The sequence below is a fragment of the Canis lupus genome, chromosome 32, assembly GCF_048164855.1.
Source record: "Canis lupus baileyi chromosome 32, mCanLup2.hap1, whole genome shotgun sequence".
NCBI classification, from domain to species: Eukaryota; Metazoa; Chordata; class Mammalia; order Carnivora; family Canidae; genus Canis; species Canis lupus.
The window spans coordinates 39,102,237-39,125,572 of record NC_132869.1 but is presented as its reverse complement, the minus strand read 5'-3'; the positions used below and the strand labels follow the sequence as shown (position 1 = coordinate 39,125,572).

General features: G+C 47.5%; 2 protein-coding genes across 23 annotated transcripts in view; one reads left to right on the top strand and one right to left on the bottom strand.

Annotated features, from left to right (window-relative positions):
* GRAMD2A (GRAM domain containing 2A) overlaps positions 1–8,456 on the top strand; it is a 32,005-nt gene extending 23,549 nt beyond the window's left edge. For 5 of the 12 annotated variants that reach the window (XM_072809477.1, XM_072809478.1, XM_072809473.1 and 2 more), the window contains 10 exons: positions 1,009–1,066; positions 1,388–1,463; positions 2,054–2,157; positions 2,771–2,869; positions 2,994–3,065; positions 3,545–3,607; positions 4,567–4,711; positions 4,971–5,070; positions 5,937–6,041; positions 6,311–8,456. In XM_072809477.1, coding sequence (XP_072665578.1) covers positions 1,009–1,066; positions 1,388–1,463; positions 2,054–2,157; positions 2,771–2,869; positions 2,994–3,065; positions 3,545–3,607; positions 4,567–4,711; positions 4,971–5,070; positions 5,937–6,041; positions 6,311–6,314 — 826 coding nt within the window. In that variant the 3' untranslated portion in view covers positions 6,315–8,456. Of the gene's footprint in view, positions 1–881; positions 1,067–1,387; positions 1,464–2,053; positions 2,158–2,770; positions 2,870–2,993; positions 3,066–3,544; positions 3,608–4,566; positions 4,712–4,970; positions 5,075–5,936 lie in introns of all 12 variants that reach the window. The other 7 variants (XM_072809482.1, XM_072809484.1, XM_072809480.1 and 4 more) reach the window with 5 other exon arrangements.
* SENP8 (SUMO peptidase family member, NEDD8 specific) overlaps positions 1–23,336 on the bottom strand; it is a 42,244-nt gene that overhangs the window by 2,152 nt on the left and 16,756 nt on the right. For 4 of the 11 annotated variants that reach the window (XR_012022895.1, XR_012022898.1, XR_012022899.1 and 1 more), the window contains exons 2-7: positions 8,333–8,413; positions 4,436–7,620; positions 4,286–4,351; positions 2,961–3,562; positions 2,478–2,789; positions 956–1,034 (exon numbers count right to left, since the gene is read on the bottom strand). The gene's annotated coding sequence lies outside the window, so the exon portion shown is untranslated. The other 7 variants (XR_012022894.1, XR_012022896.1, XR_012022902.1 and 4 more) reach the window with 5 other exon arrangements.

Genomic DNA, 23,336 nt, shown 5'->3' with positions numbered 1-23,336 from the left:
ATGTGGAATTTAAGAAACCAATCAAATGAGCAAAGAGGGGAAAAGGGAGAGAGACAAGCCAAGAAACAGACTCTGAACTCTAGAGAACAAACTGGTGGTCACCAGAGGGGACGCGGGTGGGGTGGGAGGAAGGTGACCTAGGTGATGGGGATTAAGGTGAGCACTTGTCATGATGAGCAAGGATTGAGTCACTATGTTGTACACCTGAGACTAATAATTAATTGGCATTTAAATCAAGTCTTTAAAAGAATAAAGAAAGAAAGGGGCAGAGGGGTTAAAGGGCAGAAAGGGGACCTTGCGTCAGGTGTTGGACTGGGCACAACACCCAGAGGAATGGGCACCTCTTCCTCCCATTCCGGGGCCTGTCCCAGCTCGGGGCGACCTAGCAGAGTCTGGGCCCCTCGGGTTACCAGCCTCTGCCTTGCCCACCTGCCCTCAGGCCAACCTGGCCAAGGTTGCGTCCCAGCACCACCCCTCTCCCTCAGCCTTGGTAGCCTCCATCAGCTCAGGGGAGTCTGCTGAGCTCCAGGCTGCGGGGAGGAGGCTGCAAGGAGGGCAGGCCTGCGGGGTCATGGCCCAGGGCCAGGCCCCGGGGTTGTGGGTCTGACGTCTCCTTCTCGTCCACCCCCTGCAAAACTGGTCCTCATCCCCGCATCTCCTGCCCACTTATCCTTGGCTCTGCTCCTCTGCTTATCCATTGCCAGGGAAGCGGGAGAGGGTCTGTGGTACCCAGGGGTGGGCAGCTCCTCAGCGTCTGGGAGATGCAGGCTCAGGCCCCCGTCCTGGGGGGCCGCTGCCCACCCCTGTCGGGGAGGAGGGCCCCCAGCTTGTAGGAGGGCCCTCCCCGGGGCTGTGGCTTATCACCTTGTGGTGGCTCCTAGGGAAGGGCCTCAGTCTTCAATCTCTCCCCCAAGCTTCTGGCTTGAAGCCAGGGCAGACCTGGCACTGAGGATACATGGGCAGATCTCGAGGGTTCCTTGTCCCTGGAATGGAATGTCTCCTTTGCAGTCTGCACTGGCCGGAAGGCTTGAAGGCTGAAGAGATAAAGAAGTGTGGCCGAGAAGGGGTGAGTGTGCAGAGGCCGCCTTTTCGCTCCCACCAGGGGAGGGGCCCTGGGCTGACCCAGTGGCGGTTGGCTCCTTGGCTGCCAGGTCTGTCACCAAGGGACCTGAGCCAGTGTCCCCTCCTGGGTGGCTGTGGGGCGTCCCCCGGTCATAGGCTGCCCCGTCAGGACCTCCGGCCATTGCCACCGAGAGACAAGCTGGGCTTGGAACTCAGCCTCTCACCCCCACTGTGTCCCCGATGGCATTATTCCCCGGTGGCTGGTGCAGTCCCCTTGGTGGTCCGATCCCCCAGGACGTCTCAGCCCCGGCTTGTGTGTTTGCAGACGCTACTGAGTAAATACAACCAGCAATACCACAAGCTGTTTAAGGACATCCCCTTGGAGGAGGTGGTTCTCAAAGGTGAGCTGTCCCCCTGGTGCGACTGGACGGGGGCCTGGAGTGCCTGAGGCCCAGGTCTTCTCCTCCAGAGCCTCCAAGGCACAGTTTTGCTATGGGAACTGGCTGCCCTTTGGATGTGGTTGGACCTGTTTTCTTCAAAAGTATGAGAAGCCCGGGCAGATTGGGGATACGAGATGGAATTTATGAAAGTTTTCTTGAGGCGATGTCAGGGCTTCCTCTCACTGAGAGGCCGAGCAGGAAAGAACAGTCATTGATACGAACAGAAGTACACAGTGAGCGTGTGCGAGCGTTTGCACGATCGAGGCCCTCTGTCCACAGCGGGCAAGGAGTTCCGCCCGAGGGAGCAAGTACCCCGGCTTAGGGAAGGAAGAAAGCTCTAGCAGTTTAGTGGGCTCTGGTGGGGCAGTCAGGACTCTCAAGAAGGACTCGGGGTGCTGGTGGAATGAGTGGGTTGGGGCCTGGGGCCAGGAAGGGGGAGTCTGAGGAAGGCCGTCCCTGAGGCTTGGCCCTGGACCCCTGAGTGTCGGACCAGGCCCTGGGGCTTCAGGGCTGGCTTGCTCATGGCCGTCTTCTTTCCTGTGACTCCCCAGTGTGTTCCTGCGCCCTTCAGAGGGACCTCCTTCTCCAGGGCCGGCTCTACATCTCCCCCAACTGGCTCTGCTTCCATGCCAGCCTCTTTGGCAAGGATATAAAGGTAGTAATAAGTGATTAAGGGCTGCAGTGGGCCATGAGGCTCCAGCGGGGAAAGACACCCCCTACCCTGCGGGCGGGCATCAGGCACCTGGGGAAGCCTCTCATGGGAGCCACCCCACCTGGTCTCCAGGGAAGTAGCTCCACCCCTTCCAAAACAGGGCCCTAATCTAGACTCCACATCTGGCCAGAGCTGGCCCGAACAGATCACAGCCAACTTATTCTGCCTATGGGCGCCTCTGAAATGCCTTCGGCATCAGAGTGGGATGTCTCACTTTGGGGGAGCCATAATTGTGGCCAGGTGGGAGCTCAGGGAACTCTTACCAGAGAATGGGGATCACCAGGGCAACCACCTTTGGCCTCTTGGACAATAGGGTGAGAGCCCAGAGCAGTGTGCTGCCAGGCCTGGGGCAGGGTGGTGGGACAACTGGAAGGGGAGCCTGCATGAGACGTGGAAGGCTCCATATCCTCCCACATAGGTGCAGGCTTGTCCATGGTGTCCGTGCTCGGCTGACAGCTGCTTGTGGCTGGGGCCCTGTGCAGGAAGCACTCTCAGGACTCACGCACTCATGTCCTTGGGCGTGAGTCCTGAGATACCCGTGCCTCTCCGCCCTCAGGTGGTCATTCCCGTGGTGTCTGTCCAAATGATCAAAAAACACAAGATGGCGCGGCTCCTTCCCAATGGACTGGCCATCACCACCAACACCAGCCAGAAGGTCAGTGAGTCCCCGGGCCAGCCCCCACTGGTTAGTCTCCCGTCCCAGCCCCAGGATCCTGATTCTGGCACCCTCTCCAGTCTGTACTTACCCCACCCTTTTCTGTTTTCTTTCTCTGTCCCAGTACGTCTTTGTGTCACTGCTTTCCCGGGACAGTGTATATGACATGCTGAGGAGGGTCTGCACACACCTACAGGTATGGAGCTCAGGGGCAGGAGTTGGGCCAGAGAGGTTGCTCAGGCCTAGACTGAGGTCTTGGGACCAGGCGGTTGGGAGTGGTTGGCCCATCTTTCCAGCACAGGGACCAAGGGCAGGGCGAGGGGAGTAACGGGCTCAAGCCCAGCGAATCTGACCTTAGTCCTTGGACCGAGTGTCTATGAGCATGTGTCTTTGAGTCAGAGGCCGTGAACGGACAGAAGCACGCGGCTCCTTTCCAGTATGCCCGTGGTGAGGCAGTGGGGAGGGACGGCAGCGTGGGGAAGCACCTTGCCATGGGTTTGCCCTCTGCTCCAGCATTAACTAGGGCACCCCTGCAAACTCTGGGAGCTAGGCTTCATCTTGACCCAAGGTGGCTTATTTGGAGGTAAAGCTCTCCTGGAGAGTGCTAATAGCCCCTCACTCCTGACCTTGGCCGTTCCAGATGGACAAGTCATTCCTGTTCCCTTTCTTCCTTAGCCTTCCAGCAAGAAGAGCCTGAGTGTAAGAGAATTTCCAGAGGAACCTGAGTGTGAATCTCTGGTGAGAGCTGAAGCTGTTGGTGTGAGAGAGCCCATGGCTCTGGGGCTTCAGGCAGGGGCCCACAATGTAGAAATGGGGCTCCAGGCTCAAGAGCCAGTGGCCACACTATTACAGGGGGTCCCCTAGACCTGACACACTCCATTCCATGCAGAGCCACTAGGCTCTGGGCAGATCTGCTGACTTTCTGAGCAGAAGAGATGTCCAGACCCCTGGACACTGCCCAGGTTGGATCGCACACCTGTACAGCCACAGAACCAGTGACCTATCCTCTCTGGAGGAGTCAGGAGGGCCCTCCAGGGGATAGAGGTGTCCTTGGGGAAGAACTCCAAAGGCTATCCCTGTGCAGCCAGACTCATTTGAGATTTTCCAAGGTCCCAGCAGTTTCCTTTGCTGTTGGGTTTCGGGTAGGCAGAGCTGAGTCTCTAGAACAGTGATGGGGATGGAAATGACCCCAAGGTGTTCAAAGCCTCCTTAACTAGCCATTAAGCATTGAGTCAAGCATACAGTATACACAGTACTATGCAAGGGACAGAGGAGATGATCCCATTTTTGTTGATAGGCACCCTAGGTACCCCATGCTAAGGTCAGTGATGGGTTAAAGTCCGAGTTAGAAGGATTTATCCCACCTAAGATATATTGTACCAAGTTTTCTTGGACTCAGTGGATGTGAGCACATACCTGGGTTAGCTCATGTCTTAGATCCCACTGTGGTTCTGTACTAGCCATCTTCAAAGACATTGTTCCCTGGAAGAAAGGGTGGTCACAGCAAGGGAGCAGCTAAGAGAGACACGTGGGTGCTATGGCAGTGGTTTCCCTCCTTCTGGGTACCTGCCGTCATGCTCACTAGGTATCCATGTTGGCAATATCTCAAAAAGCTTCGCGAAAACTCGTGTGGGCCCCTTAGGACAGGTGAGATCCCAAGGCTCACAGAGAGACAGTTTTTCCTGATTTCTCTGCAGGAAGTCCTCATCCCTGAGATGAAGTGGAGAAAAGTGTGTCCTGCCTCCAGGTCCCTGTCCCTCCCAGACAACATCCCTTGTATCCCTCGGGCATCCATGGACTCCGTGGACAGCTTCTTTCCCTCCAGGAAGCCTCCAGGGTCTGGTGAGCTCAGGGTGCTCCTCGTGACTGCTTGCAAAGACCAGGCTTTCCCTGCCCCCACTTCTGCAAAAAGGAGAAATCACAGCCAGCAAGGCTTCTGAGAACTGTTTCTTACTTTATCCTAATCCATAAGGGAAAGCCCAGAGCCCAAGCAGCTTGAGAGAATGGGGTGGGGGGGCTAGGAAGGGGTGTGTGTGCTCCTTGCTGGGCTGGGCTCTTGCCTCCTGCCCCAGGAAGATGCCTAACTGCTCTCCTATCACAGAGAATGCGGTCTGTGAGGAGGAGAAGCTGGAGGAGGAGTCCAGGAGCGATGCGGAGCTGAGGCTCTGGGATTACCAGCTCCTCAAGATCATCTTTGTGCTGTAGGTGACTATACTGGGGGCCGGGGGCCAAAGTCGCCTGGGTGTCTGGCTGTTGGAGCAGGGGCCTCTGTGTGTGGGGAGGTCACTGTCCGAGTGAAGGGAAGGCCCTAAGTCAACTGAAAGCTCCTGGGTGTGTCTGGAGGCTACACAGCAGGCCAGTCTACAGCACGACAGAGTGTCTCCAGTTTTTATTCCTGCACCCCTGTAATTTAGAGTTAAGGTTGCACAGTAGAGAGGGAAGGATATGAAGCTGTTAAAAAAAAAAAAAGGAAAGATTGCACGGGATTGGGGAGGGGGAGGGCTGACAAAATTGGAGGGGGCCATCCGACAGGCTAGGGGAGAGCCACGGCCTTCCTGCTACGCCTTCAGAGCCGTGTTTTTGGAAGCGCAGACTTGCCTGTAATTCTACCTATGGGCCAGCAGAGTGGTGAGCATGGTGGGACATTGCATGAATGGCCAGCCCCTGGCCTCGCCTCCCCTTCCCTCCTGACCTTCCTCTGGTTCTGCTGGCTGAGTGCCAGCTGTCAACCTCCGTTGCTGGGAGAATGGACCTACCACTTTAGGGGATGATCCTAGTGGCCTTGAAGAAGAGGCCCAGGACCAAGGTGGCTGGTCAGGGGGGAAGGTGGGCTCCGTTTCAGGGCCCACATTTCCTGCTGGGCTTCGAGGACACCTCCATGGGGGCGAGTCTCAGGACCCCCACACAGTCTCTGGGAACAAAGGTATCCTGGCCTGGACACAGCTGAAGGGTAAAGGATTCTTTCCTTCCTCCAGTTGCAGGAAGTAGCTTAGTCCCCATCCTCTTTGGTGAGCCTCTAAAAATGCCCGTTTTACAGATAAGATCTCCTTTTTATCTCTTTCTCCAGGATCTGCTTCTTGGTCATGTCCTCATCCTACCTGGCATTCCGCATCTCCCGGCTGGAACAACAGCTGTGCTCTCTGAATTGGGATGGCCAGGTCCCTGGGCACAGGTGATGCCCTGTCTCTTCCTAATGCCTCGGGGATTGAGGGTGAGGGACCGCAGCTAATACCTATGGCCAGGCTGCATGTTGTCCTGGTTGGACTTGGCCCTGCCCTTGAGCTGGCTTGATGGCCCCAAGCAAGTGTGTGCAGGGTACACAGGTCCTACCCTGACCAGCTCTCGTTGGGGTGAGGGAGGAGGGGGGCAGAGAAAGGCTCTACTGACCTGTCTGCCTGCCTTCTAGTCCCTTTCTCTGATCTGGGCATCTCTTGTGTGCAGGTAACAGCCACCTTGGCTTCTCCAAGAAGAATGCTCTGGGTGTTGAGTTTCTACCAGGGACCCCCGTGGTTTATGCTGCTGCTGTGCTGACAGTATGAAGGAAAATACTCCAGATCCTTCTCCTCCCTCCCACTCTTCTCCCTCCTGTTTACAAAGCTCCTACAATTTGGGGACTCAGACAAAAAGCCAGATTCTTGGAACCAGCTGAGAAATTCTGTATGCTAAGCTTCAGCAAGCACTTGGAAAAAGAAAATTAACTTGTTCCTTGGAAACAGTCTGGCACAGAAGCAGAGCTCTAGGAGCCACCAAGGGACAAAGGCCACGTCTGGGTACCCGGAATGCCGCTCTCCACCGTGTCACTGCAGTAGTGGGACAGGGGCCCGAACCCAGACTGCCAGCGGGGCTCTGCTCTCTCCCAACATACTGTGCTCCCTCTCACTTGGGCCCCTGCGAGTCCCTGTTCTGGGGCCCAAGGGGCTCCTCTTCCAGGAGCCAGGCACCTGTCAGGCCAAAGACAGACTGGGGAAGTGGGGGCGGGAGAAGCTACGAATGAGGAGAAGAGGGTGTATAGCTAGGATTCCAGCCCCAGAAGCTCATGCCCTGTGCGAGGCTCTGTCCTGGGCCCTCACAGAGGAGGCTGGCTGAAGTAGCTGCCACTTCCTGGTGAAACGGGTGGAACAGGGCCTTTGATCACTGTGGTCACAGCCCTGGTACTGCGCCTTCCCCTGGTGTGCCCCAACAGTTCTCAGGCGCGCCCCAGGCGGGAAGGAGAGGCTGGATGGGGGGAGGTCGGTGGCTTTGATTTGAGCTCTTGCTTTGTACTCCCTGCCTGCCTGCCTGCCTGAGAGGTCATGACCAATAGCAGCCCGTTGGGGAGGTGTGGCTGGGCAGCTGGGCTACCAGGGGGCAGAGGTCACTCATGTCACCTGCAAGCAATGAGCTGCAGGCCAAGGGAGGGCCCTCCATTCCATGAATAAGGTGGGGGTGTCCCAGGTGGGCCTGGTACAGTGCAGGGACCAGGGCGAGGGGCTGTGTGTGATACCTCTGGGGACAAGGGAGGTAGAGGATGGGAAGAGTGGACACAGCAGTGGCTTTGCCTTCAAGATTCCTCCGTCTCCGCCAAGGCCTTCTCTGCTCTCAGCAGCTCCTCTGTGCCTCAGAACTCGCCTGCTTTCCCTGGGACTTCCCTGCTGCGACAGTGCCTTTGGAGGGGTAGAAGGCCTTAGTGGGGAGGTCAGAGGTATCAGGCGAAGTCAATGGTGATGGATGGGGTGAGAGGTCTCGGAAACACCTTTTCCTTCTTCAAACCCCTGAGAGGTTAATCAGGGAGAAATTCAAGTGAAATTAGTTATTGGGGAGTCAGGATTGTCCTGTTTATGACAAAACCAAATGCGGATTTGAGGGACGTTTGTAGGTGACAAGTCCCTACGCTCAGCCTCCACACTTACTTCAGGCTCTAGGGGAAATCTTCAAGCCTGCCTGGAGGTTGCTTGCACCACATCTATGGTGTGATGTGTGTCATGTGAAATGGTGTGTCATGTGAAATCATGATTCCGTTCTCCCCACACACCCCCATGGGGTAAAACCCCATCTTTTTTTGGAACCAGCCCCCCTCATCACGCCTTTCTATTACATTTTCAGGGAGCTAATCCTACTTGCTCCAGGGCTTCCCCGCCTTGGTCCTTGCTGAAAGGCAGAGAGAATAGGTCCATTCTCTAAGCCCGGCTAGGTGGAGCCAGAGGCTCATGAGACACCACCAGAGGTGCCAAGTCCTGGGTATCTGTGCCGACATGCTGGTGAATCTAGTCTCCAGTCATGCCCCAGGCTCAGAAAGGACAAGAGGCCTGCTATAGGGTAGGTGCCTTTGGAGGTCCTCTGGGGTCCAGGGATTTCAGTGGTATACATGTGCCTGTCACTCTGGAGGGTCCTCTCTCTGCTTCTCTCTTGCTCCTCAGCCTGGTCCTTTGGGGCCAGTGTCCTTTCTATTGTGCTCATTTGTAAATTATGTGTATTTATACAGACCTGCTCACATTGGCTGATGCTCCTCTGATTCCCCGAGAGATTGGTTCAACTATCCTCGGCCTGTTCCAGCAGGGCATTAGCCTTTGAAAATATTTTAAAATACAAAAATTTGATTTTTCTAGTGTCCTGTGGTATGAAAAGTTCATTTTTTATCTTTTGACTACTCACAAAAGGTACTTGTACTGACATATTTGGCACCGACGAGACTGACGGAACCCAAGGCATTCCCAGAATCTCAAGTACTCTGCAAATCTCACAAGACTAGCCGGGCTGCCTCATACTTGAGGCGTCTTGGGAAGGGGAATAGCGGCCACAACCTCCCTAGGCATCTGCCTCTGTTGGGGGGACACCCAGAATGCTTTCCTCTTTCTCTTGGGCGGCTTCAAAGCAATGTCCTTGGTTCAAATGATACTGTGCTTCTGACTCAGGAATGAAAGTCCAGAGCTCAGAGCCAGAAAATTCCCATGTCCCTTTTACATGACATCAAGCCTAGATTAGGGAGGTTAAGTTTCAATTTGGGACACATCGCCTTTCTTTTTCCCTAGGATGCCCCCTCTGGAGGCACTGGGGACATAGTGAACATATCAGGCTGTATCTCTGTGTCCCCATGGCACTTATGCTCCATGTAAACGTTAGGTTCCAAGTAAATATGTAAACAGGCAAGGTAAGTACGGGTTGTGATTAGGTTCCATGAAGGGGAGAAATGGTGATAGGAGAGTAAATGGTGAGTTGGCTGTAGATGGGGACTCAGGAGATGTTCTCCGAAGTGACATTTAGGTCAGTGTTAAAGGATGAGGAACCAGCCATGGGAGGAGCATTGTGTGGTAAATGGACCAGTAACTGCAAAAGGTAGGAAAGAACGCATGTGTCTCTGCACAGAGAGACCGTCTGCATGACTCTAGGGTATGGATCAGGTGGGAGTGATGTGGAGAGAGGTTGGAGAGGTAGGTCAACACCAACAACGCATACAACGAAGTAAAAAATGGGTGGAATGTCTGGGTGGCTCAGTGGTGGAGAACCTGCCTTTGGCTCAAGGCGTGATCCTGGGGTGCTGGGATCGAGTCCCACACTGGGCTCCCTGCAGAGAGCCTAACTCTCCCTCTGCCTGTGTCTCCACCTCTCTCTCTCTCTGTGTCTCATGAAGAAATAAGTAAAATCTAAAAAAAAAAAAAAAATGGTAAGAAACTTGAATAGACATTTCTCTGAAGAAGGGATACAAATGGCCAACAAGCACATGAAAAGATGCTCAATGTTACTAGTCATTAGGGAAATGCAAATCAGAACCTCAATCAGGTATCACTTCACACACTTTAGGATGGCTAATCTCAAAAAGAAAACAAGTATTGGTGAGGATGTGGGGAAACTGGAGCCCTGTGCACTGCTGGTGGGAATGTAGAATGGTACAGTCGCTGTGCAAAACAGGATGGCAGTTTTTCAAAGAATTAAAAGCAATTACCATAAAATCCAGTAATACCACTTCTGGCTCTATACCCAAAAGAACTGAAAGCAGTTTTTGAAGAGTTATCTATCTGTACACCCATGTACAGAGCAGCATTATTCCTAACAGCCAGAAGGTAGAAGCAACCCAGGTGTCCATTAACCAATGACTGGGTAAACAAAATGTGGCATATGCATAGACTGTAATGTTATTCAGCCTTAAAAAGGAGGAAAATTCTAACACATGCCGTAACATGGATGAACTTTGAGGGCATTTTGCCAAGTGAAATAAGCCAGTCACAAAAAAGACAAACACTGGAGCACCTGGGTGGCTCAGTTGGTTGAGCGACTGACTTGATTTTGGCTCAGGTCATGATCTCAGGGTCTTAGGATCAAGCCCTGCATCAGGCTCTGCTCTCAGCAGCGAGCCTGCTTCTCCCTCTCCCTCTGCTCCTCCCCCTGCTCACTCTTTCTCTCTCTCTCTCTCTAAAATAAATAAATCTTTAGAAAAAAAAAGTCAAACACTGTGTGACTCCACTTCTGTGAGGTGCCTAGACAGTCACATTCATAGAGACAGAAGTAGAATAGTGGTTGTCGGGCAGGGGGAAGGGAAGTGGGACTGAGTGTTTAATGGACATAGAGTTTCAGTTTTACAAGATGAACAGAGTTCTGGAGATGCTGATGGTGGTTGCACAGAAATGGGAATATACTTGGCAGTATGGAACGATACACTTACATATGGTTAAGATGGTAAATTTTAGGTGTATTTTAACGCACACATGAGGTTGGAGAGGTAGGCAGAAAAAGGAAGTTTGGATTTTATACATTCCCTGGGTATTACTGCTCAGATCTGAAAGTTTGGAGTCTGGAGGATCAGTGGCTGCTGAAACCAAGTGCTTTCTTTTGCTGGAGGAAATGAACATGTGAATGTAATATGCAGGAAAAAAAAGGTTAATAATCTACATAATAAATCCCCTTTCCTTTATTCCCAGGGACCGGTTTATAGCAGCAGCATCACAGAGACAGCATATAATCTTTGTATTTTTTAAAAAAGATTTTATTTATTCATGAGAGACACAGAGAGAGAGAGAGAGAGAGAGAGAGAGGCAGAGACACAGGCAGAGGGAGAAGCAGGTTCCATGCAGGGAGCCTGATGCGGGACTCGATCCTGGGACCCCAGGGGATCATACTCTGAGCCAAAGGCAGACACTCAACCGCTGGGCCACCCAGGTGCCCCTGTATTTTTAAAGTTGAAATGGGCTTTTTTTTTTTTTAAGATTGTATTTATTTCAGAGAGAGAAAGCAAGCACAAGCAGGGGGAGCGGCAGTCAGAGGGAGAGGGAAAAGCAGGCCCCCCATGGAGCAGGGAGCCTAACTCAGGACTTGATCCCAGGACCCTGGGATCATGACACGAGCAGAAAGCAGACACTTAACCGACTGAGCCACCCAGGTGCCCCTGAAATAAGCTAACTTTCTAGGGAAGAAACAACTGCCTTAAATTTGGAGAAACTGAAGAAATAAATACATGTATCTAGGGATATGTGTATACACACACACACACACACACACACACACACATTTCTTCATTATGTACCTATACATTTATCGTGCAGGAACAAGGGTTTTACAACACGGGTGTAGCCAGACAAGGAGGGGTCGTGGGAGGAGCAGGAGCTCTAGTGAAAAGGGCATTCAGGAATGAGGGGCGCTCCGGAGAACTGTACCCCACAGGGGCCTCCTGCGGGTAGGGGACTGCCCCTACCCCGACTCCCGGCGCCCAGCCCCCTGGCCTTGGCCCTTCAACCTGGTGGCCATGGCACTGGGGCCCTGTCGAGCTGGGTGAGGTCATGAACCTGTGCTGCTCCTCTCTGGGTAAAGAGGTGTCCTAGGGTGGAGAAGCTTCTCAGAAGGCTCTCAGCTTTGCCTCAGGCGGGGACAGAAGCCAGATCTCCAGGCTGAGCCCTTTGAAGGGGACGAAATGGCATGTGGGCCACTAGGTGGCAGCAAAGTCCAGCAGGACCTGGAGCCTCAGGAGAGGAACAGACTCATGCTCCCTCCTGGAAGAATGCCGCCCCCCCCACCGCCCCCCAACTGTCCCCTTGTGCGGTGAAGACGGGCCAGGTGTGGTTCAAGTCCAGGGCATGGCCAATCCAGTGGCAGAAGGGAAGTTCTGGCAAGCTCCTGTGGCCATTCCTCCACGGTAGCCTTTGATCCTTTCTCTTTTCCTTTCCCCCTTCCTTCCTGGGGAGGGGAGAGGTTGGGGAGACGGAGAGGGGGGCGCGTTCCCAAGGGCTCCCCAGACCTTCTGAAGGTCAGGCCAGTAGGGAGGCAGAACTGGCAGGTGTCAAGACCCAGCCTGTGTTGTGTGCATGTGTGTGGGGAAGGGGCGGGTGTTTTTTTTGGGGGAGGGGATGGGTAGGTGTGGAGGGGGAGGTGGGGGTGCTCAGCTTCTCTTTCAACAAAGGCATAGAAATCCCAGCGCTTCTCCTTAACCTGCCCTTGCTTTCAGTAGCATCTTCTCTTGCTCAGGACACAGAATTACAGAAACCAGGCTCCAGCAAAGTACAATTTCCAGAGGCTACAACACTGTTTCTTCTACCTTTATGCAGAGATGAAGGGGCTGGACCCCAGAGGAAAGGATTCAGATTTAGAAGGTTAACACTGCTTTGTCCACCTAAAGTGAGAGGGAGGGAAGTGTTTAAGCCTCTGAAACGATAATCCAGAGAAACCTGAGTGCATCTCCCTGCGTGCCTGACCTCCACAGAGCCAAGGAGCACCTGGCGCCCAGCAGGCCCAGCTTGCTGGGCTGCCTTTGTCTTGGCAGGGCTCCTTGCCTTCCCGGAATGTGTTCCTTCTTGTTTGCCACTCAGTGCCTGGCCCAAAGCCAAACCTGGGCTGCTCGGAATACCATGCCCCACTCTCTTTTCTCATAGAATCTGAGACAAGGCTCTCTTCCACTTGGGGAAAAGGCCAGGACGTCTCTACAGCCTCATTCCACTGGTGCCCACTTCTCTAGGGATATCAGACCCTCCAACTGCTGAGAGCAGAATCACTTAGGGAGGATACAGCTGGGACCCTGGCAAAGCAGAATGTGGCATATTGACATCCTGTCCTATTGGTAGCCTTCTAAATTGGGCCAGAGTGGGCAAAGTGTTACTCATGAGCTATTCATTAACTTGTTAAATGCATAAAGGTTGGCTTAGGCACCACTTTGAGAAAATGTGACACCCCCTGATCTTGGATTCACTCTAGCATGAAGGCGTGTTAATTGGTGCAGAATTTCTGATGCAAGTTTTTCTTTGCTGTTAGTTCCAAATACCAGGCTAGTCTGAATGCATGCTCTCTCCAGTACATAACTACCATTAAAAGACTTAAGCGCATTCCATGAGTGCCCAACTGTATACTACTATAGATACTATGATAATATAATTTTCTGAGCACTTAACTGGGTACCAGGCCCTGTACAAGGTGTTTTTGTGGGTTTTTTTTTATACTCATCTCATTTGACTCTCAATACAAGAAACCCTCAATAAAACAATACAGTTTTCACATCTTATTGCTGTGCAAACTGAGACTGAAAGGCCAGAAATACAATATGGAACCCTTTAGGGAGTTTACTGAGGAAACAAGATAGAAGGAAGAACTATGTGACAGTGTAAGACACGTGAGCCATAAGAAGTACAAAAGGGAGTGGTATAAAAAGAGACTGACTCATTGGCAGAGGGGTGTGCAGCATGTGTGGGCTTCAAAGAGTGAGTAAGATTTGGAACAGAAGAGATCCTCACAAGGTACATGTTTGGAGATAACATTGGTAAAAGGATGATGATATGGAGGATAGTGCAGATAAAAGCTTAGGAGAAGCAGAGTTCCTGCTGGAAAATGAATACACACGTGGGCAAAATCCTTCAGGATTTAAATGTCAGGATGAGAAGGAAAGACTTGATCTTTCAGGCAATGAGGAGCTACTGGAGCTTAGGAGTGATGGATGAATCAGGTGGTTTAGGAATACTGGTTTGGTAGTGGAGTACAAAGCAGATTAAAAGTCCAGCAGAATATCTAGATCATGGTTTCTCAATTTCAGCACTACTGATATTTTTGGGCTGCAGAGTTCTTTGTTATAGGGGTTATTCAGTGCATTGTAGAATGCTTAGCCATATCCTCAGCCTTTGCCCACCTCATGCCAGCAGCACCCCACCCCCACCCCTTGTGTGATAACCAAAGACATCTTCAGATGTTGCCAGATGTCCCCTGGGGGGCAAAACTAATTGAGAATCACTGGTCTAGATGGCAGATTAGGGCTCGGGCCTCAGAATATTGGCATGTATTTTCAGAAGTCACCTAGGTCAATCTATTGACTTTTAGAATAGCTGACAAAAATAAAAGTGGTTTCTTTGCCACAGGAAATTCATCATCAATGCCAAAGAACTTAATGGCCTAGAGAAAAGAGGTCTCCAAAGTAGACCATTCTGCATATTAGGAACCTCTAGAGGATACTCCAAAGCTACAGATAATGTGTTCTCTACTCATTAGCCAGAAAGTGGTTGATATCAGGATTTTTCTGCTTACCTTCCACCCCCAAGTCCTATATTGCTCAACAGCCACTTTGAGTAAGGAATGCCCAATCTGTCTGCAGGCAGAGAAGCTACTGATATGTAATTTTGCTAGGGTTTGCATTCACCTTTCCGAAATTTTGTTTTTGGCAATTAGTAAAGTCGATGGGTAGAGCTTAGCCTGCCAAGGGAGAGTTATGATTTACTGAGATATGTCTTTGTCTAAAGGAGGAATCAGTGAAGTACAGCCCACTGGATGGCTGGTTATTTTTGTTTTTTTTTTTATTTATTTATGATAGTCACACAGAGAGAGAGAGAGAGAGAGAGAGAGACACAGGCAGAGGGAGAAGCAGGCTCCATGCACTGGGAGCCCGACGTGGGATTCGATCCCGGGTCTCCAGGATCGCGCCCTGGGCCAAAGGAAGGCGCCAAACCGCTGCGCCACCCAGGGATCCCCTTTGTAAATAGTTTTATTGGAACACAGTCACACTCATTTATTTATATACAGTCTCTGGCCACCCTAGAGCATCCAAGGCAGAGGTTGTGTAGTTACAACAGAGACCTTATGAACTATGAGTCTGTAATATTTACTAATATTTAATAAAGTGTTTGCTGATCCATGGTCTAAGGGAAAATATGTATGTTGTACAAAATTGCGGACTGAGATTCTCATTCTGTCCCTGGGGATGACAGGTTTTCATTTTTTTTTTCATTCAAATAATTATCATTGAGTGAGTTAGGCACTGAATGACTTAGGCATGATGCTAAGTGCTTGAGATATAGTAGTGAATAAGGTACATAAAGATCTTTAGCTTCATGGAGCTTATATATTTTAGTGGTGAGTGGAGGGAGGTAAAACAATAAGCAACAAAGATAATAAATTATAATAGTTATAATAAGTTATATTTTATACTAGAAGGTGATTAATACTAAGGGAAAAAGAAAAAGTACAAAGCAAGATAACTGGGTTTGGAAATGTTGATGAGGGATGCCGGGTGGCTCAGTGGTTGAGCATCTGCCTTTTGCTCAGGTTGGGGTCCTGGGGTTCTAGGCTTGAGTCCCTCATTGGGCTCCCCACAGGAAGCCTGCTTCTCCCTCTGCCTGTGTCTCTGACTCTCTCTGTTTTTTTTTTTTTTTAATATTTTATTTATTTATTCATGAGAGACAGAGAGAGAGAGAGAGTCAGAGACACAGAGAGTCAGTAACTATACTGGAATTAAAAAATAAAAGAAGATGATGGTTGGGAAGGTCTGATTGAAAAGCTGATATTTATTCAAAGATGTAGGGATCCCTGGGTGGCGCAGTGGTTTGGCGCCTGCCTTGGGCCCAGGGCGCGATCCTGGAGACCCGGGATCGAATCCCACGTCGGGCTCCCGGTGCATGGAGCCTGCTTCTCCCTCTGCCTATGTCTCTGCCTCTCTTTCTCTCTCTCTCTCTCTCTCTGTGACTATCATAAATAAATAAAACAAACAAACAAACAAACAAAAAACAAAGATGTAAAAGGAGCGAGAGAACACACTGGGAATTCCAGGCAGCATAGCCAATGCAAACGTTCTAAGGTGCCTGCCTTTATTCAGTAACAGCAAGGATGCAGGTGGAGCTGAAGAGAGACAACAAGGGGGCAGGACTAGGAAGTGAGGTCAAAGAGGTATCAGTGGAGTAGTGCAGGGTGGCAGGGGGTGGGGAGATCACAGAAGACTGTAAGAACTTTGGCTTTTACTGTGAGTGAAATGGGAATCACAGGAGTGAATAACAAGCTTTTACTATACAAGTTTTAAAAGGATCATCCTTAAAATAAAATAAAATAAAATGAAAGGATCATCCTTGGCTGGCGGGGGTGGAAGCGGGGAGGTCAGTTCGAGACTTTTGTGGCAATCCAGGGGAGAGATGATGGTGGCTCTGACGAGAGTGGTAGAAGTAGAGATGGTGGGAATAGGCAGATTCTGGATATTTTCTGAAAGTAAAAACAGACTTTCTTGTCAAACTAAAGATGGAATACAACAGAAAAAAAAGAGTCATAAAGGATGACTCTGTGTTTTAACTTGAAAGGATGGATAGAGTTGCCACCGACTGAGATGGAGAAAGCCATGAGTGCTGGAGTTTGAGGAAGGAATATCAGAAATGTAATACTGGACATGCTAAGTTTGAGATGAGCTTTAAACATACAAGTGGGGAATGTCAAGTGGGCAATTGGCTATATACGGGTTTGGAGTTCCAGAGAGAAGTCTGGGAGATATAGATTTGGGAACTGTCGACCTAGGGATGTTATATCTAGGAGCACAGAATTGGATGAGTTATCTATCACCAAGGGGTTGAGTATCTGTCCACAGAGGAGAGGATGGTGGACCGAGCCCTGTGGCACACTGTCCATGAGAGATCAGGAAGCTAATTACTGTATATCAAGGACAGACAAATGCTGCTAATAAATCATATTTCTTTTACTGTGGCTCAACAAAAGTACTTTTTCACTTGAATGCAACCCCAAAGTTTCTAATGTGGGCAACTCCAAACAATTTAATGTATAAGGGTCATTCTCAATACAAAAGCGGCCTCAGCCCCACTTCCATCCATTGTGGGAAGTCCTGAGACTTCAATTTCCCCAAGTGTTTCTAAGTCACTTCCCTATCTCCTGGGTCAGACCACGATGCAGCCTGCTTGTCTCCTGTTCCTTTGGCTATTGCCCTCTTGCCCGTGATGTGCTAGTCCTCTTCCCTCATTCCTCTAAATGACCCACCACCAAGATGGTTGGGTGTATCCAAATTACACACGAGGTTTAGAGTTAATGGAAGGCTACAGCACAAAGCAGAAAACAACTTCAAAGTCAGTGTATACATGACTGCTCATAGAAATGGAAAGCCATTCTCCACTCTCTTGGGAAACTTCTCACTGGCCATCTCCAGCACGCCGCTGCCTCCTGCTATGTTTCTGGCAGGCACTCCATCTCAGTTCTTTTCATCAATATCTCTCCATTTCTTTCTTACCTAGGCCTCATTCTCTTTTCCTAGGGCATCCAATGAAAATTCAAATTTCTTTTATTTTATATTTGGAGTAACTGATCTTTCTTTATATCCCCCCGACCCACTCAAGCCAATCCCAGGGAGTTGACTTTTCTCAACAAAAAGGTCCATCTAGTCCATCTAGATATTTACCTCAATAAACAATGAAGCCTCTAGAAGTACATTATGCCATATTCCTGAAAACAGAAAGGTTATTCCTTTTGAGAAAATAAAATGGAAAAAACCACTATCACTAAACAAACATTATGGTGGTTAAAAGTACAGGTTTTGGAATCAGTACATCTGCACTTAAACCTCATCAAGTTACTTAACTTGGGCAACAACGCTAAGCCTTAGTTTTCTCATTTCTAAAAGGTAGATAGTATCTACCATACAAGTTTGTGGTGATTTTTATTTTTATTTATTTATTTATTTTTAAAGATTTTATTTATTCATGAGAGACACAGGGAGAGGCAGACACACAGGCAGAGGGAGAAGCAGGCTCCATGCAGGAGTCCGATGCGGGACTCAATCCTGGAATCCCGGCTGGGATCATGCCTTGGGCCAAAGGCAGGCACTCAACCACTGAGCCACCCAGGTGTCCCTATGGTGATTTTTAAATGGGAAAATTCATGTCAAATCCTTAGAAGTCCCTGGCATATAGAAAGAGCTCAATGAAAGTTATTACTTTTTAAACTTCAAGAAATAAATTTAAGCCAAGTATAAAATCCAATGTTGGTAGGGCTACATGGAATTAAGTTTAGGTTTTGTTTTATATATATATAAATACACACATATATTTATGTATATATTATGTATATATAATGTATATGTATATATTATGTACATATAATGTACATAATATATATAATATATTTAAACATTCAGGTATTTAGAGAGAGAACACCTGTGTGCACAAGCAGGTAAAGGGGCAGAGGGAAGACAGAAGCTCAAGAGGGAGAGAGTCACTGGGGGCTTGATCTCATGACTATGAGATCTTGACCTGGACTAAAACCAAGTGTTGGGCGTCTGACCAACAGAGCCACATGGGTACTCCTGTATCATATATTTTTAATGGTACTAATACATTGATTCTTTCTTTTGAGAACTCTCTGGCTGCCTATATGAAGGCATAGAAATTGCTCATATGCTTTGATGCCCCAATTCTACTCTTAAATTCCTCAAGCAGATAATTTGAAATGAAAAGTTATTTATGAAGAGTATTTGTAGCACTGCTATTCAGAACAACATTAGAACTAACAAAAAAGCCTAGGAGTCAGGAAATGGCTAAGAAAATCATGACCTATTAACTTGATGTAATCTCATGTTGCCTTTAAGCATAAGTAGACAATGATTTAGGGCAGAAATCTGTAAAAAAGCAGAATTAAAACTGCTTACACACAGGGCGCCTGGCTAGCTCAGCAGGCAGAGCATGCAAGTCTTGTTCTCAGGGTCGTGAGTTCAAGCCCAACATTGAGTATACAGCTTACTCAAAAAAAAAAAAAAAAAAAAAGAAAAAAAAAAGGAAAGAGGTGCTTACACAGGGATTACAACTATGTAAAATGTGAAAACCTCAAATCAGCAAATAAATCAAAGAGATGCCCATATTAGAGTTACATGTTTCATGAGTTTCTTATTTTCTGTCAGGTTGCTTAAGTTCATCAACCTCCCTCCCCCCACGATAGCTTGCTCTTATGCAAACATGAAATGTTATGCTGATAACATGGCGTTTTGATTCCTGCTGCCATGCCGTGGAAGGATGATGGGCTCTTTCTGATAAATTGCTTTTATATTTGCATCTTTTCATTTAGCAAATAACAACCAGTGTCTATGTGCCAGGGACTATTTAAACAGCAGGGATTCAATGATGAATAAATCAGACATGGTCCCTAGCCTTCAGGGCATTTACAGTTTAGTGGGAAGAGAGATATAACACCAAAAATTACATATGATTTGGGCACACTGAAAACAAATTAGTCTGTAAGAGATTACATAGGAGATTCTTTGATGAAGAGTGTGGGGGAATTAGAGGGGAAGAAAACATCAGGTGGGAAGGGTTTAAGAGGAGAAAAGAACGGGTTATGTTGGAGGAACTATAAGAAAGTCTGCAAAGGGGCACCTAGGTGGCTCAGTCAGTTAAAGTGCCTGCCTTTGGCTCAAGGTCATGATCCCAGGGTCCTGGGATCGAGCCCAACATCAGGCTTCTTGCTCAGCAGGCAGCCTGATTCTCCCTTTCCTTCTGCCGGTCCATTCCCCCTGCTTGTGGTATCAAATAAAAAAATAAAAAATCTTAAAAATAAAAAAAGGTCTGCAGAGTTGGAGCACAGTAAACTAGGGCAAGGGTGGTCTAGCTCATAAAGATGCAGGAAAAGCAGGAAGGAGCCAGATTATGCTGAACTTTAAAATATTGGCAGAATATAAAATAGACTGAGGGACAGAGAGTATGCGTGAATACTAAAAGTGTACCCTAGAAGCTATTGTGGCAGTCTGGATGAGAGCGGACTGGTTGTGGTGGCATTGATGATGCAGAGAGAAATACACAAATTCAAAGGATATTTAGGTTGTGGAACAAACACAGGAGATTGATAGATGTGGAATGTGTGAGAAAGAGACAAGTCAAGGATGACTCCTAAATTTTTGGCTAGAACTTGGTAGGCAGTGATGTCATTTTTTTAACATAGGGAATACTGATAGAGCAGGTTTGATGATGTGGGAGGATGACTGAGCTTTGGGATTTGCTGGGTTTGAGTTGCTTGTGAAATATCCAAGGGAAGATGCCTAGTAAAAGGATATACAGGTAGAATTTTGGAAGAGTTCAGGAGAGCAGTACAGGTCAGAAGTGCCCAATTTATCATTGGCCTGGGGCATGGCCTAGGAAGTATGTACAGAATGAGGAGAAGAGGGCTTTTGGGACAAAACCCTGAGAATCTTTACCAAGTTGAAAAGAAACTGGCAAATAAGAAAGAGTGGTCAGAGAAGTACTAGGAAAACTAGGCATCACATCAATTAAAGGAAGAGTGGTTTGAAAAGGAGGCTTTAATGTTGCTAGGAAAACTAATAAAATAAGAACCATAAACGATCTTATTAAGCATTTTTTATACAGTGGTGGAAGCAGAATCTAGATTAAAGTGGTTGAGAAGTGGGAGTGAGGTGAGAAATTGTGACACTTCAGATCTCGCTGTTAATGGGGGGGGGATCAAAAGGTCAATATCGAGGAAGACATGAGATCATGCTTTTATTTATTTTTAAAGATGGAGAGATTGAACACATCTATACATCTAGATGCTGATGGAAAGGAGCCAGCAGAGGGAGTAGATGATGATGATGATGATGATGATGTGTGTATGTGTTGTTTGCACAGGGATTAGCCTTTTGCTGTGAGGGTTATTGCAACAGGAGTGAGGAATGCTCAAAAATGGGTATAGATACAGGTAAGTTTATAGATATAGTGTCAGGAAAGTTGAAGGACTTCACGGTAATTTCTATTTTCTCTGTGAAGTTTCAGAGTACAGGAGGAGGTAAGGGTTTGAGGAATGAAGACTGAGGTAGCAGTAGTGGAGAGCTGGCATGAGTGGGCTGTTGAAGCACAACTCAGTGAACACCTTTATCTAGTTTGTGTCATGAAGGAAAGGGTTTTCTTCCAAATAGAGGATACTTCATTTGGGTACACAGAGGGAAAAGAGCCATGAAGTAATTTCTTGTCTTTTAACACAAACTGCAGCATCTAAGATTAATTTTGTCCAGATTACTGGTAAATCCTCCCTACTACTGACACCAAAGTTGGCTACTGTTTCCTTTGAAACTCTGACATGTTAGTTTTTTTCTAACTATACATAAGAAAACTTTGTTTATATGCATTTAGGGCCTCATTTTTCCTTAGAGTAATTTCATTTGTCTCATTTTCCCCACTTCTGTACAGAGTGCTCCATCTGTGCTTAGTTTCATTTATATGAAATGAAATTCCTTCAAGTCTTCTCTTTTTTTATGAGATTGCTCAGGCTACTGTTCTCATTCTACTTCCCATCTTTCATATATGTGGAATCTGAAAGGAAGTACAATGTAGGGCTTTTATTTTATTTATTTTATTTATTTATTTATTTATTTATTTATTTATTTATTTATTTATTTATTTATTTATGATAGAGAGAGAGAGAGAGAGAGAGAGAGGCAGAGACACAGGCAGAGGGAGAAGCAGGCTCCATGCACCGGGAGCCCGATGTGGGATTCGATCCCGGGTCTCCAGGATCGCGCCCTGGGCCAAAGGCAGGCACCAAACCGCTGCGCCACCCAGGGATCCCCTGTAGGGCTTTTAAAATACATCAGATCAGTACATCAATGTCAGGAGCTGATCCAAATATGACCTAATATATAAAACAAAGCCAGTTATTATAGAGACTCTGCTACCTAGCAGTTGAGATGACAATTTCTCACTCTTGCTTTCTGTGATATATGCCAGCTGAATTTATGAAATTTATAAAGTGAGGTGAGATTATTTAAAATATTCAAGCAAGGAGTTTTGGCCACCATTTCTGGGAAAAGGAGAAAGGAATAGGTGGAAAGAGGGTGAGGAAGGAGATGGAAACCCTCATGTGACTGAGCTGCTGAGTTGGCTTCTTATCTATGAAGAGAATAATGATACCTGGCAAACCATGACAATTAAATGAGGTTATATAATTATAATAATATGTAGTAACATAACGTAACTTGCACATTATAAAGTGATACAAAGATTAGTTGTTGCCACTTAGAATCCTTGAATAGTTTTCTCTTTTGTACATAATAGTATTTATCAGGCCATTTTTACACAGCTATTTTAGTTTGCAATGCAAAACTTGTTGCTAGATTTAAAATGAACTGGGCACTGAGAAAGAATGGGAATAGGTTTATTTTAGTGTAGGCTTTACATATGATACTTAATTCTTATAGTACCTGCTTAAACAGACTACTACTTTGATTTTGCAGATGAGGCTACTCAATCTTAAACCTGCCTGAGGCTTATACATTTATAACACACAGGGCTTGAATTTGATTGATACATTCATGCTCTTTCCCACAGCAACATGTAATTTCAGTATTTTCTCCTTTTCTAAGTGATGGAGGAAAAAAATAACCATGTGACTGAGAAATTCCACTTTGCCCTTTCAATGAAATATGTATTAAAACATATGATCAATACGGAGATAGTAAAAATTATAGTAAAAATAATAACGTACATATCAGAAATATAATCCACATGTGATTTTTAAAGTATTCTGATCTGATTAGGGCTAGAGATTATGAAGTTTAATAGCTATCTAGCCAAAGGGGAGAAATACTTAGGATTTGAACAGTATTAAATAGCCCACTGTATACCTAAAACTAATGTAACATTACGTGTCAGTGATACTAAAAAAAAAAAAAAAAAAATCCCACTGACACTTATTTTTATTTTTGATCACCATCTATAGCTGGGTTTACAAATGACAACTTTCCAAATTCCATGAGGCATAGGATGGACAAGTATGAATCTACAAATGGAGCAATACATCAGGGTGTTTGAAAGCAGGGAAGTTCAGTATAGTAATTGCTTAATCCAATTCTGAGAAACCTGCTTTCCTTTTGAATGTTCTGAAGCTGAGTTTTGCAGACTGGATTCTTCTGACTCTAAGAGAAAAGGAAGCACAGTACCACAAAAGAGCTTTTCCCAATTTTGTATCACATATTATCAATGGTGTATGGTCAAGCAAGAGCACAGCTTATGGCTGTTATAGTACATAGTGAAATACTATAAGTAAACTCTTTTTCAAGTCTGTCATTTTTCTTTTAAAGATTTTGTTTATTCATGAGAGACACGAGAGAGAGAGAGAGAGAGGCAAGAGGCACAGGCAGAGAGAGAAGCTGGCTCCATGCAGGGAGCCCAATGTGGGACTCGATCTTGGGACTCCAGGATCACGCCCTGGGCCAAAGGCTGGGGCTCAACCACTGAGCCACCCAGGGGTCCCAAGCCTGTCATTTATAATGCTAACACAAATGGCATACTCA